This window comes from Melanerpes formicivorus, unplaced genomic scaffold (assembly GCF_026170545.1).
Source record: "Melanerpes formicivorus ecotype bairdi unplaced genomic scaffold, bMelFor1.0.p_v2 SCAF_2, whole genome shotgun sequence".
In the NCBI taxonomy this organism is placed as follows: Eukaryota; Metazoa; Chordata; class Aves; order Piciformes; family Picidae; genus Melanerpes; species Melanerpes formicivorus.
Window position 1 is genome coordinate 32,722,453 of NW_027142354.1, and position 15,326 is coordinate 32,737,778.

The following is a 15,326-nucleotide window of genomic DNA, read 5'->3' on the forward strand; positions in this document are numbered from 1 at the left end:
TACTGCAGATGACAAAGGAATTTCGCTACTTGTCAGCTAACCAAATCATTCTCAAAAGACTACACAATACCACAAATAAAAAGTTACTCTTCAATAATTCTGACCAAGTTGCACATCTATGTACTGTAAACATAGGTAAGTCCTGTTTTTGACAGTAGCAACTATTTTCTTCCTAGATGACATATTCATACCTTATCATCTTTTATGCTTGGCCCATAACGATATAAGACAAGCACCATCAATGCTATTTTAGTCTTTAAACTGTAGAATACCTGCATTAGGAAACAGGGAAGGACTAGAACAGGATAACAAGAAGGGAATGTACCTGTGGACAGCCTAGCCAGAAGTCCTGCACGTCACTGTTAACACCACAGCATTTGGTGAAGGCGTGGAATAAAACTTTCAGGTAGGTGTTACAAAACATAAATCAGCAATGGTCCAGAAAATTAATTCTAGGTCCAAAGATGAAAACCTGGCAGTCTCATTACCCTATTGCCCTATAGCCCACCGTTCATTTGATTTTCTTATGGACACAGCCATTTTTCTGGATCCGCCACCTATCAGTATAGTCAGTCTCAGATAACATATGAAAGGTCAGGCCCCCTCAATATAAGCTGAAAGAGCCTTTTCAACAGAGGGTGGGGAGGACTACCCTGATCTCAGAAGCATAAGGTTTGTGAGGAAAATGCAGCAACAGGTATGCTTATTTTCTGATTAAGAGTAATTTTGAAATGACCTTAGGAAATAATTCAGTATCGATACACAAGGATACCTTCATCTGAGAGAATCTCAGGCAAGGAGGAAATCCACTTTTGCCTGGCTTAGCGACTCTGTTTTCCTGTTGGAAGGAACTTCAATCTAACTTTCGCAAAAAAGATGGAATAATGAGCAGAACTCAAACAATTCAAAAAGCATTTGGAAAACCAAGCTGAAGTTCTTGTTTGGAACTGAATCCACAACAGTGCACATTTTCTTACAAAAGAAAATATTAAGCCTCCTCATGTTCTCCCTTGAAACTAAGTCACATTCTCCTTCCAAGACAATATGCAATAGAAACTTTCTAGTGGTGCCAAGTTGATGCAAGAGGTAGGAAATCCCTTGAAGAATCCTTAGAACAAATGGTAAGAATGAGGGGGCCTTGGTAAGCTCTTTAGATTGACTAGAAAGTTGTCTTAGTATCAGCCATATACTATGTCAATTAGCAATCTTGAATGCTGACAAGAACGGAAGGGCTAATTCCACAGAATCCTTGGAATTAAGTAAAAAAACAATGCTATCTTTCACATCAAAACCTAAATGGCACTTGGCAGCCCCAGAGGAGAGGCAGAATGACACAGCACTGATTATGAGCTCCATAATCAGTACCATTGACTGAAGCCAATGAGGACAAAACTACAATTTTAAGAGTGTTTCCATTGCTTTTTTTCAGTAGGCATTAGTGGCAACCTGTAAGCATTAATACTGGACCAGATCGTTTGGGTGACTAGAGCTTCTACAACAGATTCTCAAGTAACCAAACCAGAGCTGCAAAGGGAACCAAAACAACCTCCTTATGTCCATCTTTTTATCAGTCCTCACAAAGTCAGATGTTAGGCACTCTGAGTGCTAATTAACAGTAAAGACAGGGTGGCATCCTCTGGGATGCTACTTCTCATGTACTAGCAAACAGCAACATTTTGGTGCCCACCTCAACCTGAGGTTGATACACTCAACTGTTTTTCGCAAAAAATATCACTCTCCCTGCAACTGGGGAGTCTGAGTAAAACAGCAAAATCAGTACCTTCTTATTCTTCCTCGCCTCCACTGAGGCTATATAAACACTAGTTATACAGCCCAGTTAAGCAGAATCATATGTTCCAAGTGACAGACAGATGGAGAAATAATTGGAAAATAAAAACTTTAACAGAGGAAGGCAAACATGATAAAGAAAATGCACATTAGAGGCCTTTTTAAAATTTAAGCACAGCATCAATACACATGCAATCACACAAGGAATAGTAGTACATACAATTCTGAGTAACAACTGCATTGTACTAATCAGTTCTTTACTACAATGAACACTTTTCAGCACACAAACTTCACAGGCAAAAATTAAATTAAAAAAATAATTACATTTTATTACAATAAAATATTCTAAGTCATACCTCAGGTGCCAGGTATTCAGGAGTACCACAGAATGTCTTCATAGTTGCTGCATCTGTGATTCCTTCTTTGCACAGTCCAAAATCTGTAATTTTTATGTGTCCATCTTTATCCAACATTAGATTTTCTAACTGTATGTTGAGGAAAAAAAGTTCCCTTAGTATTTCTTAACAGGACAGGCTGATGCATTACATGGAATTCATAAAAATGATACAGACTTATTGCTTGCAATAGAATTAAATTAATTTTTTAAAATTACACCATTTATTGTATTACAGCATTTAACAGTGTCTACTGTTACATATTTTAAATAATTATTTAATACTTTACAACAATAAATCCCAGATCAGTCAAAGTGTGATCTTTCATTCTGAAGTTTTGCAAGTTTGTTGCACTGCATCTTCCATAGAATCAAAGCAAAGTAATTTTCTAAATATTCTTAAAATATAATCAAGTAATTCAAGGTTACAACCCTGGCTGGTATTTCGTCAAACTTCGTAGATTGCATTTGCTGTAACATGACCTTAATTTATCCAGATGCATTTTACTTACTAAATTGACATGAAACAGCTAATATATAACCACAAATCTTTAAAATACCTGCATCTTACATAAGCTTTTCAATAATAGACAAAATTGGATGTAGAGAGGCTACTGTTAAAAACAAAACCCTGAGGTAAATTCCTCCTTGTATACTTGCAAAGACACTGTTCTTGAATTGTGTATACGTACCTTTGTATGCTTTGCATTGCTTTTTAAATACATGATTCTTGTTTTGAAATGTTAAAACAGAATATATAGCCTGCTATGAATTACTTCAAGAACAGCAGAACTACTGCAGTATTTACTGTAGGCTTAACTAAAAAGCACAGCTAACACAATTTTACAAGTTTTTTATTAGCAATATTTTAAATACAGTTAGAACTAAAACCAAGTAAATGGTATTTCTGAGCAGCTTTTCTCAACAAATAATATTGGCTTGTTTTCTAATTATGTGTGTAGTGAAGATATCCATAAGTCTGAATAAAGCCTGAAATACAATTCAGAGGAATGCATTTCCTAATGAGACTAATAGTGTCATACAAAGAAGATGCAGTAGAAAGCATCTTCAATAGAAGACTAATGATGTCAAATTTCTCTTTTCCTGTTATTTATAACGAAGATCAAAAATCATGCCCTCTCCTTCCCTGACTACATAATTCTTATTTTTCCAAGATTTCACAGCATTTCATATTACTACAACACCTCAGTTCCCATACAAAGGCGTCCCTAAATGAACTCCACTAAGGTGCCTGTATAACAGGAAGGCTCAATTTCCTGTTCAAGAAATTGAAGGCTTGTCCAGAAACAAAGTAGCCTCATCATGGAATTTAGAGGTTTCTTCCATGTAAATCAGAAAATGTTCCCGTTGAAAGCAGGATCGTACTATGTCACATGGCGCTTCAGGCAACAAGAGGATACACAGCTGTATATGCAGGCAAAACTAAAACAAATTACATTCCAGTATTGTGTATCTTTCTCAAGACGCAAAAAACAACATGCTTTTTAAATTATGGATGAAATTATTTTCCTATTGAAGTATTCTGAATTGTTGCAAATGTTTTCAGATCATACAAGAACATGACTACTTAGTAAGATTAACAGAATGCAGACCTATTGTCCCCCTTGTTCAGGGACAGTGAGAATTTTATTTGAGATTTGTGTTGAAATCCCAAGTTTTAAGTAATGAAGAAAACTTTTTTAAAGGATCAGAAATTTACATCTCCTTCAAGTGCTATTTCTAAGGTATGCTGCTTCTTTTTTCAATCAAGCTAAAGTCATGTACCCATCTATAGATTACTGCATCAAATGACCTCCTTCATCAGACACAGAACTTTAAACTGAACACAGATTTTTCTTTTCCCCATTAACTCTGAATAGTGCAACTTTGTAATTACTTTGTGTTTGTCCCAACAGTCTCTGTAAAAACAAAAATTTGATTACTTTTTTTTTCCCCTTTGTTTTACCTTGAGATCACGGTATACAATCTTTCCAGAATGCAGATAGTCCAGGGCAGAGACAATTTCTGCACCATAGAAGCGTGTGCGGTCCTCCGAGAACACCCGCTCTCTCGACAAATGGAAAAACAGCTGCAGGGTAAACAGCAGGGACAGGATTGTAATAATTACTGATTTAGTGGGGGAAATTAACACAAACATAAAACACCTCTCATCACCATATTGTGATGATAGATAGTGTACTCTCAATGGACACTCAGCACTCTTAGACAGCAGCTGGCTTATCTTTTCCAGGTTTCCAAAGGGAGAAAGCGAGCTGTTAAATCAGCGTTTTAATCAATATACCAATCTTGTTTAAGGCATTCTGCTTGGTACTCATTTAACCTCCAGTTACCAAAGGAAAATAAAATAAAATAAATAAAATTTAAAAAAAAAAGAAGTATGCAGGAGCACTATTCTGTACTTCTCCACCACCACTTTTTCAGATTTTTTTAAGCTCCTAAGAAATATTGGTAGAATATTCAGGTTATGGTTCCACCTTAAGTTTTTCAGACATTTAGTAACTTTCTTTTGAACTGAAGAAAGTTGAGTTCTTCAGTAGATCTCCACTGAACAGGTAAACTGGAATTTTATAAGAACACTACATGCATACTGCTAATATCACATCCACTAGAAACTGCTTAGGATTTATAAATCAAATCTATGTATTTAGTGTATTTCTTTGCTACAGTGTAAACATTTATTTGGGGTTTTTAATCTCCTCTTTAATACTTTATCAGTAGCAGCACTTTGCAGGTGAAGTTCTGTAAGGTTGTTAGCATCTTACTGGATAAAACATCACCCTCAGAACCTGGAACTACACCTCAAAATGTAGAATTCAGCTGTTTAATTGAAATGCTCTCTGAAATGGCTATTTTCACTTAATGTGTTAAGAAGGCTTGCAAAAGTCCTCTAGCAAAGATTAGTATGTTTCTGTACTCCGTTAAAGACTAAACCGGCCAACTGCCTTACTACTTCAATGTACGATGTTTGGGGTTTACAACAATTGCCTATAATCAACAAAACAGAAATACAAAGAAGTGACCACTTATAAATTAAATACAAAGAAACCCATAACACAGGGTTTTCATTTTCACTGCAAAAAATACCACATGAATAAGAATTCTGAAATGGCAGGTTAAGTAAAAAAAAATATGCTAAAAGCCAATAATATGCTACATCTGTCATTACCACAACCTACTTTACAGCTGTAGGAAATCTACAATTCTATAAGAACTATAAGTCAACTTCTTTCCTAACAGTTATAATTCAAAACCTCTGTATTACTTCCTTCTGATTTTAAACAAACTTCCCACTAAACTGAGCTTTTTGGCAGCATACTTAAGCAGAGACTTCACAGAAAACAAAACTGCAGTACGATTTGAAGAGAATGTTCTGAGTTTGTTCACTGTATATGCATTACACTTTCAATTTCTTTTTGAATTCTCAAGACACCTTGTACACAAATGGAATACCTGCATGACAAGGATGATCACTATTTTTTAGCTATTTCAATTGCTCCTGCTGCTCATTTCCCTGTTTAAACACCAATCCCTGGTGGTGACAAAAGCCCTCCCTGTAGTAACCTGCTCTCTGTACTTAAAACTGCTTGCCAATGCAAACACAAAACCCATACAGACTAAGAAACTAAGTATGACTTCATGATGTATCTCACATATTATGCAACAGGGGAAAAAAAATACATTTCTTTACTTGTGGGGAGGTTCCACACATTTTTGCCAGACTTAAATACGAAACAAACAGCCCGATGTAAATCTTCATCCAAATACAAAATTAATGTAATTTATGCTGTTTCGTCTGTTTTGTGGTGTCTTTAATAAATAAAAATAGAATTGTTTGTGGTGGAAGAGACCCCTAAGATCATCATGTTCATGTCACTCATTTTTAGGAGGTTTTCCCTTTTTTTGATGGAATAAAATTAATTCAAAATAAAGGGTAACTTTCAGGTCACATTTTAAGGCACATAAATAGCAAACACATTCCAAAAATTTCTAACTTAACTTCCAGTTAGCCCTACATTCATATCTATGCAAAAGGACTACTGAAATTTTTGTATGAGATTAATCCAGTAGCTGAGCAGCAAAGTGATAGAAAATTCTAAAACCTCAGGATACTTGACAGCAACTGATGTGCTTAGTTCCTGTCCCAATCTGAACATGAAAGTTTATAACCTGACAAGTTAACCTAAGAAAAATTAATTTTCTTTTGTGTTTGTTTCCAACAAAATGTTCTTGATATTCATTCAAATTAACTTCCAAGTAAAATGACCAGCTAGAAACAACCAGCAACAATGCTTTCTTTGCCAGAGACCACAAGTTCCCAGCTCAGCTTATTTTAACAATATGTATGGCACTACAGTCATTCTTCATATGCATTCTTCATATGATTGTTGCACATAGCAGGGTTGTTATCAAACCATACATGCTAGTTTTTAATGAATAATGCACATTTAGATATACAAATACACATTAAAGACGAATTCATACAATCAGATACATGATGAGGACACTAAGGCAAACTTTAAAATTATAATACAAAGATCTAACTCGGTGAGATAATAGCATTATTTTCAGCTATTTAGTTGCTTCCCTATTTTGGAGCAATTATGCCACAAGGCTCTATTTACAACTGTCAGAAAATAATGATTTGATTTATTAAGTCAGAGAACGTAAAGAAGAAATGTGATGGAAGATTATGTAAATAAAATTCCTGTATTTATTGATTTGCTGTATTTATTGATTTAAGGTTTTTAAGTATGTGCTATAAAGTCATTGTAATTGCAGTAGAAATAGGTCTGGCACGAAGAACGCCATTTTGCACGAAACATTTTTGATGCATACGTAAGAGGGGTATAGCTACAGTGAAGACCAGAGCTATAAATTTGCCAGTACGTCTATCTTTAAAAACTAAACAATGTTGCCTAGAGGCTTTTTTTTTTTTAGTAAGAAAAAAAAATAATTAATGCAAATTATTTAACAAATACAGTCAAAGATTAAATATAAAAAGTATATTCAACTGCAGATACAAATCTATAACAGACACAGCCTTAAATCAATTGACGTTAAACTTCTGCACATCCTATTGACCCATTTTAGCATGTTCAAAGTTGCACAGCTGGTTCTGGATCTTGTATATTGGATTTGCTCAGCAGTTAAACACATTCTATACCTGCCTGTAGATTTGACTCTTTTGCAAAGCATTTGCAGTAGCAGCCTTGAAATTTTGAATTATATGTTTATTGTTTCAGACTTTATACTGCTTCTAGGCACATTCTATACCAAAAGATATATAGTACCCTTATTGTGGACTATCGTAACTTCAGGCTAAGGTATATTTTCTCATTTATTTAAGAGTTTAGAAAAACAAAACAGGACACAACCAAGATAAAAATGACAAGGCTTACAACAACAGTCAGTTAGTTTTCATTAGGTAAGTTGTAAATCTTCTTTTCTAGACAGTAGTATCACATGTTAATTACAACACTACATTTAGTTATCTTTTGCCTAATGAACTGAAGTTAAGAGCTGTGGGGAAAAAAATGACAAGTGGAAGAGAGATTCAGAATTCTGCTGTGGAGAAACTATTTCAACAAATTTTAGAGTTAAACTTTATTATACTGGTAATTACCAATTAAGTTTGCTACAAAGTGTGGCATTTGAAATTACCCTGAAAGTGCAAAGAAAGAAGTTAACTCATTAGTCAGATACTCTGCAGAACAATGCATGTAATCAATTTAATTTCTAAAGCTTTCCAACCTTTAAAACAAAATATTTGTAACAAAATTGGGATATGTACACTCCAAAAGAATTCCCCAAGAATAAAGAGCCATTCTTAGAACATAATTTTTCATACCACAAGTCATACCATTCTGTGTGGCCTGGAAGTTGGTGGAACACTGAAATGTACTCCTAGTGTACTGCAATCACACTGTACTCAAAATTATATGGATTACAAAAGGATGAGCAGGCAAATCAATACCAACAGGTAAACCATCAACGCAGCTGTACAGAATTTTTTCTAAATAATGATAGGACAGGGACAGCAAAAAAAATACACAAAACCTGTACTTATTTTCTTTACAGTATGCTTGTATTTGTCTGTAAATACTAATAGTTTTACTTTAAAGTATTTACAAGAATATTCCATATTTTGAACCAAAGTGAAAAACACAGTTAATCATGCAATGCCACTTGTACTATTGTACTACACACTCCTAAATATGCTATTTCAAAGTCTTAATAGTGAAACTTGGTCACTGCAACTAAGACATACAAATATGTCTTGCCTTTGTTTTTCTAAAATCAAATGTCAATGTCTTGATGCCACTTTAGAGTAACTTCTTCAGGGCAACAAGGGTACTGAGAAGTCATCACAATGCTAGAAGTAACATTCTAGCTCTATACTGCAATACAGTTTATGATCTACAGACATTGCTAAATGCTTCACCCACAAAGTACACAACCACCACTGAAAGAGAAGAGTTTCACTTTGAGCCCACAACAGAGATTTCAAGTTTGGGTCCTTAAGCAGCAGAAAATTAACTGTAAATGCCATCGGTATGAGAAAAATGTATTTGATATTTCTCTCCCAAAAGTTCGCTTGAAAAAAAAAAATCTAATGTTTTACTTTAATATATTTAGCTACAGAATATGTTGAGGTTTTTTTAAGGAAGTCAGGGAGAATTTAATCACAGAATCACACAGAATCATGACAGTTGGAAGAGACCTCAAAGATCAAGTCCAACCTGTCACCACAGACCTCATGACTACTAAACCATGGCACCAAGTGCCACATCCAAGCCCCTCTTGAACGCCTCCAGGGATGGTGACTCCACCACCTCCCTGGGCAGCACATTCCAATGGCGAACGACTCTCTCAGTGAAGAACTTTCTCCTCACATCCAGCCTAAACTTCCTCTGGTGCAGCTTGAGACTGTGTCCTCTTGTTCTGGCGCTGGTTGCTTGAGAGACCAATCCCCTCCTGGCTACAATCACCCTTCAGGTAGTTGTAGACAGCAATAAGGTCTCCCCTGAGCCTCCTCTTCTCCAGGCTAAGTAACCCCAGCTCCCTCAGCCTCTCCTCGTAGGGCTTGTGCTCAAGGCCTCTCACCAGCCTCATTGCCCTTCTCTGGAAATGTTCAAGTGTTTCAATGTCCTTCTTAGACTGAGGGGTGCAGAACTGCACTAATAGTTTGTACACTGTAAAAAAAGCACTTGCAGAGACCAGTAAAACTGATGCAATTACATTTTCATTAGAAATTCTTCCCTTATTAAACTGAGTCTAACTAATTTAAAGTTACATCAGCATGGCTAAGAAAAGATAAATTGCCACTATTGTTGTGGGATATGAAATTTAACATGGATTTAGATTTTTAACAAGTACTGAAGTATCTTATTTACAATCATACAATACAACTTCTTCTCCTGAATGAAATTCAGTGACCCGCCTCCTTGACCATTTTCCTCCCAAGCCATAGAAGATGAACTGAGGACTCCTAGTACTGACTACACTTTATATTACTGTAGTGGGACAGAAACCTAAATTGTGGCATTTTCTTGCTCTCACCTGGGTGAGAGTCTAGAACACGATAAAAATTTCAAGAACTCCTTCATTCAGAGGACTGCTTGGGTAATGTGCTCCTTAAAGACACAATCCATAAAAATTCTGAAGCAACTGACTCAGGCACAATTAACTAAGGAGACATTTTTAATCTAAAGGCATTTTAAACAGAAACACACTGGAGATAGTACTGCTCTGGAGAGAATCAAAAGCAACATAGTACTCCTAGAGTCAACTTTCCACTGGACAGCTATAACTAAAAGTTGCTTTTTCAACACCTTCATCTGTAAGAAACCATTGGAGGGAAATTAAACTTTGTTGAAACACAAAGAGAACCGTAGAGGAAAGCAGTAAAAGTCTGTGCATGGTATAGGAGATATGCTTAAAAATGGCTAAAATGCTGGCTAAACTTTGTGCAGCTTTGTGCAGTGTTTCAGTTCTGAGTTAATAGCAAGGTTACTTTTACAAACACGAAGTTCTTTGTATTTCTTAGTCACTCAGACAGTGACCACATTCTGAAATTCACAGGAAAATTTGGTAAGACTGGATAGAGATTTTCCTATTAAAAAGGACAGGTTGTCCAACTTACTGTTCCAGATCTCTAGCCAAAGAGAAGCACATAACCAAATCAAGAGAGTTTCTTCAAAGAAAACTGCCTACTCTGAAGGGCTAAATTGCCCACTGTGGCAAAAATTTACAGTTGGTTTCAATGAATTAGGGAACCACCAGCACAGAACATGAGTAGTATTGACAAACAAAAGCATCATACCCGGAAAAAAGCACCCCACTCTTAGTAAAGTACATTGTAATTATTCAAATCCCAATAAGCAAAAGCAGGCTGCCACCAAGAAACCTGTGACACAAGATGTTTAAACAGCTGCTACAAGGTGCACCACCCAATGCAGAGGCATAATAGATATAAGCCTGATCAAAACACCATGTCAGAGTATTCTCAGTCATAAGACAGGGGTCAAAAACAGTCTCTGTGGGCTCTGTTCTGCATTCAAATAGGACAGATAATTATCTTTCAAAGAGTATGTACGCTGATGATAGGCTGATATTAACAACATACTTTGACAGTGCATCCTCTGAGATAACAGAAATTAAATAAGGTATCACACAGGAAAAACCAAGAAGAATTAGCTAGTTTATAAAGTCATCACTTTTAAAACTCATTGTAGATAGCACTGCTCTTGTTTTTCCTTTCCGATTACAGGTTGCCATTGGGTGACGAATGAAGGCACAAACTTCATTGTGGTACAGCAATGAGATTCCAGAAATGCAGATAGCAGAGAATCTCAGAGGTCCTCCCAGAAATCCTTTATTGTAGCATTGTAGAATCCCCAACATTACAGAGTCTCAGAGTCCCACTTACAGAATTAGTCCTGGAAGCCCTTAACAGACATAGCAGCAAACAGAAGTCCCAAGTATATCCCTCACAGCATCCCTACACCAAAGCTCTTGCCAGAAGTAGCAAACTAACAGAAGCAGAAGTCCCTAGCAGCCCTAAATGAAGCCATTCCTACTTAAGTCCCTAACTCAAGAGAGTATTGCTCAGAGTGGCTCTTTTATACTCTTTGTTATCAATCCCTTAACCAGTAAAACCCAACCACATCTATAAGTTAAAATCTTTTCACGAGATGTGCCAGCATGTGAAGGAGGTGGCTTCTGCAGCATGTTCCAATCGAAGGGTGCCAATGTGAGGATGTTGTTCTTGGCTCACATGGAATGCTATTGTTTTGCTTTTTGTTGTGTGCAATTGGTCAGCTAAGAGATCACACACTCTGCACGTGTCCAGCAGCTGCCCTCAGAGCAGTGGCTGAAACACATTGCCTTAATTTTGATGACGTAAGTTCAATGTCAAGTGAGCTAGCTGTGTGTGCAATAGAAGGCTGTTATTCCTTTACTGCTAAGGAAGGCATTTCTGCCTAGTTCAACTAGTCAAAACTGTTCAATTCCTTCATGTCCAGAATGGGGTTTATACATATTGTGTCAAACAAGCCACCCTCATGTATTAGACTCCTGTGTTGAGACACTGTGGTTAGTCCTGCCTGGCAGAAGACAGCCATGGACAAGTTTCCCTTGTTTCTTTTTCACAGAGAGGAACATTGGAATGGTCTGCCCAGGGCACTGGTGGAGTAACCATCCCTGGAGGTGTTTAAGTAGCATGTGGACCTGGCACTTAGAACATGGTTTAGTATTGACTCTTCAGTGCTGTGTGTTGAAGGTTGGACTCGATGATCTTTGAGGTCTCTTCCAACCAGATGTTTACTGTGATTCTGAGTATGTCAAAGAGCCTCAAATGGCCCAGAAATCACCAGAGCAATGCATGCAAGACAGGTACTCTGGGGATAAGGGGTGCTCCAGCATTAGAGTTATAGCTGAAAAACAGATTTACTGTAGGAGAACACTGCAAAAGGGCAATGCAAAACATGGTATCATGCTGCAGCATTTCCTGAATGAAGAAGCAGTCCTCTAATAAAAAAAAGCTAGTGGAAATATTTAGTCCTTTAATGTTATCATGCAGCATATAGAGACTGTCAAGTGTAAAAATAGGGAAAAATCCCTAGTTCATGTCATAAAGAGACACAGTTTGAATAGCAAACAGCATATAACAGCTAGATAAAAACCTTCTTAGATTGCAGTTCTCTTCAATTCCATTTGACAGGTATAGTTTTTGATATTCCATTCTTCAGTAAACAGCTGGAGGACAGCAACAGCTCAAAGGCTAATGACACTTCAAGTTTAGCACTGAAGTTGAAACTTCCACAATACACAGCAAGTGAAGGGATTAAGTAATGAAAAACATGAACACATCACTCTTCTCATAGATTTTGCAATGGCAAATTCACCTTAGGACAGAAGCAAGAGTGGGCAACATCGTTTATCCTTGTTTGCACTAGATCTTTATCATTTCATTTCAGAACATGCTATAATATACTCAAAGAAGAAAACAATAAGCAAGCCACTTGTAATTATTTCTCTACTATGAAATTATCTTTCATCATTCCAACAGTCTAAATGTTCAAGAACAGGAACTACTTCTGACAACATAGTTATAAAACAGATTTCTGCTTTTTAAATAAAACCATTTTAGAGATTTAAAAAAAAAAATAAAAAATCACACACCCCCCAAACCTTAAAAGATACTAGAAAGCAGAAAAGGGAAAAAAAAATATTGTTTAAAGTGTAACCCAGTGCAGAACTTTTTTTCTTCTAAACTTACCTCTCCTCCATTAACATACTCCATCACAAAACACAAACGATCCTTTGTCTGGAAGGAGTATTTCAATGACTTGCAAAGAAAACAGCAAAACCAAATCAATTATCATCTTGTATTAACCCAGTTTCTTACACTTAAACAAAATTTAGTTTCATCCTCTTAAGGAGACAATTCTGACTTGGTGAGAATTTTCAGAGTAATTACAAGTGCAAATTCCTATATGGAGCTTGAGATTAAGTTGACACAAAAACCTTCATGTCCTTCCTCATCTCTGACACATGGTCACTAATAGGAAATCATCATGCCTGCTATAATAAAACACTAAATATTTACTAAATCACACAATTTTATACTTCATTTCCTAGTGCCATACACAGTACCAGCTATTTTCACTCATAATATTTTATGATGTTCATTTCCACGATGCCACTGAAGAAAAAGGGTCTTTTTAACTTCTGCTAAATGAAATCTTTAGTCATCTTGCCAGCTTGCTTACGTTTGCAAAGCAAGGAGTCTCTAGTTTCACTTACTATGCAATGTTAAAAACACTGAGTTCCAAATGAATGTATTTATTTATGTATAATTTTAAAATTGCAAAAACTGCTATTAAATTTTTTGACATATCAATGATCATTTGATTTTACTTGGAAAAATGCTACCGATGAAAGTCTAGAGATGTAGTCTCGGCCTACAAGAAGTACAGTGCAATGGAACTGCATGTAGAAAAATCATAAGGAGACTGATGTGACTTAAATACTGCAGGTTTCCTTAAAATATTTTTTTAATAATATCGGAGAGATATAAAAATACAATAGCAGTAACATTACTGCACAATTTGACTGGAATCACACCTATTTCTGTTTACCTTTACACTGTGATTTAAGAAACTTTCGAGGATGTAATTTCTCCTGAGCAAATTGCCAAGAATATTTTGGCTAAGCAATGTAAATGTCATCACCTGCTGTCTAAAAGGTTTGTTTGTGATTTTCTAAACAGTAAAACTTCCATGTTATACTTTGATATTTTAATACAAAAAAGAAAACAATGTCTCCTTGTTGTAAAATATATGCTTATTATCTCTTGAAGTTAATGAAAATGTTTCTAATATATTCTCAAAGGAATCAGAATTACTTCTACAGAAGAAAGTCAGTAGTAAAATGTGAAAGTATTTTATCATAATTTGTCATACATTTTCACATTTTTATATCTTTTTTCAGTATTTTCTTTCTATTAAATATTAACCATATGAAGGCAAAGATCTTGAAGCAGTGGGGTTTGACTTTTGCTGCTCCATGGGCTAATTACGCTGAACAAATAGTGATTTTTAACATTTTATCAAACTTCTTGAATTCTTCCTGGTAAAAATTACTTGACAATATGTGAAATCAACAATTTATTTTGAAAGTGTTCATGCAAAAAAAAATCACCAAAATTGTGTTACGGTTACATACTACAATTAAATTTGTTTTCAGTGCAGTTAAGCTTTACAAAATTACAATAAACTTTATTTCTGAACTCTTAAACACATGTTCTGATAAAGGACATCATATGCACCAGATAGCTACTGCTTGTTCATAAATAATCACGACAAAGACTTCAAAATTTGTTCATAAATTATTTTCATAATGAAATACCCATTATGATGAAAATTACTTGTTAATCCTATTTAAATTAATTCTTAATACTTACTGTTAAAAAGGGGTGTCTGGTGTTTTTCAATACTCTGCTTTCTGTAAGTGTATGAGCCACTTCATCCTAAGAAATAAAGAGTAGAAGAAGTAGGTCTTAACTGAGATGTCCAATTGTCATTTAATTATGAGGAAAAGATCAACATTTTTTGAAGAGAGAAAGATACAGTACACTTTTGGAAAATTAATAAACCTGAAAGAAATATGAAAAATAATGTGTTTTGAGAAAATATTTTAAAGTAAATTTAAGTTTGGCAAAACACAACTTAACTTATTTTATTTTATTCATTTAAAATTACAATATCCAATGTAGGAAAGGATTTGATAGTTTAAAAACACTGTCACAACTTCACTGTTCTGCTGTGACTCACCTGAACACACATACAGAGAGAGTGAATCCTTTTGCAAGAAATATACAAAGGTAGTAACCAACAGGAAAGTATAAATCCTAATGTTAAGTCAGTTTTTCTGGTTTTAAATATTTGCACAATTTGTTGCATATTTTGTTTTTTGCTTAAAAACCATGCAGCCATACAAAAAACCCTCCCTCACCCACTTGAGTTGTCCTTATAAGCCAGGCTGGCAGTGCTCCTAGGACCAGTACTGCCCTGACTGGACCTCACTTCCTTCCCAGAGGACATGGACTTCATCTATGGGA

At 35.6% G+C, this 15,326-nt stretch overlaps 1 protein-coding gene across 4 annotated transcripts in view; it reads right to left on the bottom strand.

Annotated features, from left to right (window-relative positions):
• AKT3 (AKT serine/threonine kinase 3) overlaps positions 1-15,326 on the bottom strand; it is a 154,146-nt gene that overhangs the window by 39,950 nt on the left and 98,870 nt on the right. For all 4 annotated transcript variants that reach the window (XM_068155504.1, XM_068155495.1, XM_068155515.1 and 1 more), the window contains 4 exons: positions 14,670-14,735; positions 12,984-13,052; positions 4,149-4,271; positions 2,145-2,273 (listed from right to left, as the gene is read on the bottom strand). In XM_068155504.1, coding sequence (XP_068011605.1) covers positions 2,145-2,273; positions 4,149-4,271; positions 12,984-13,052; positions 14,670-14,735 — 387 coding nt within the window. The remainder of the gene's footprint in view (positions 1-2,144; positions 2,274-4,148; positions 4,272-12,983; positions 13,053-14,669; positions 14,736-15,326) is intronic.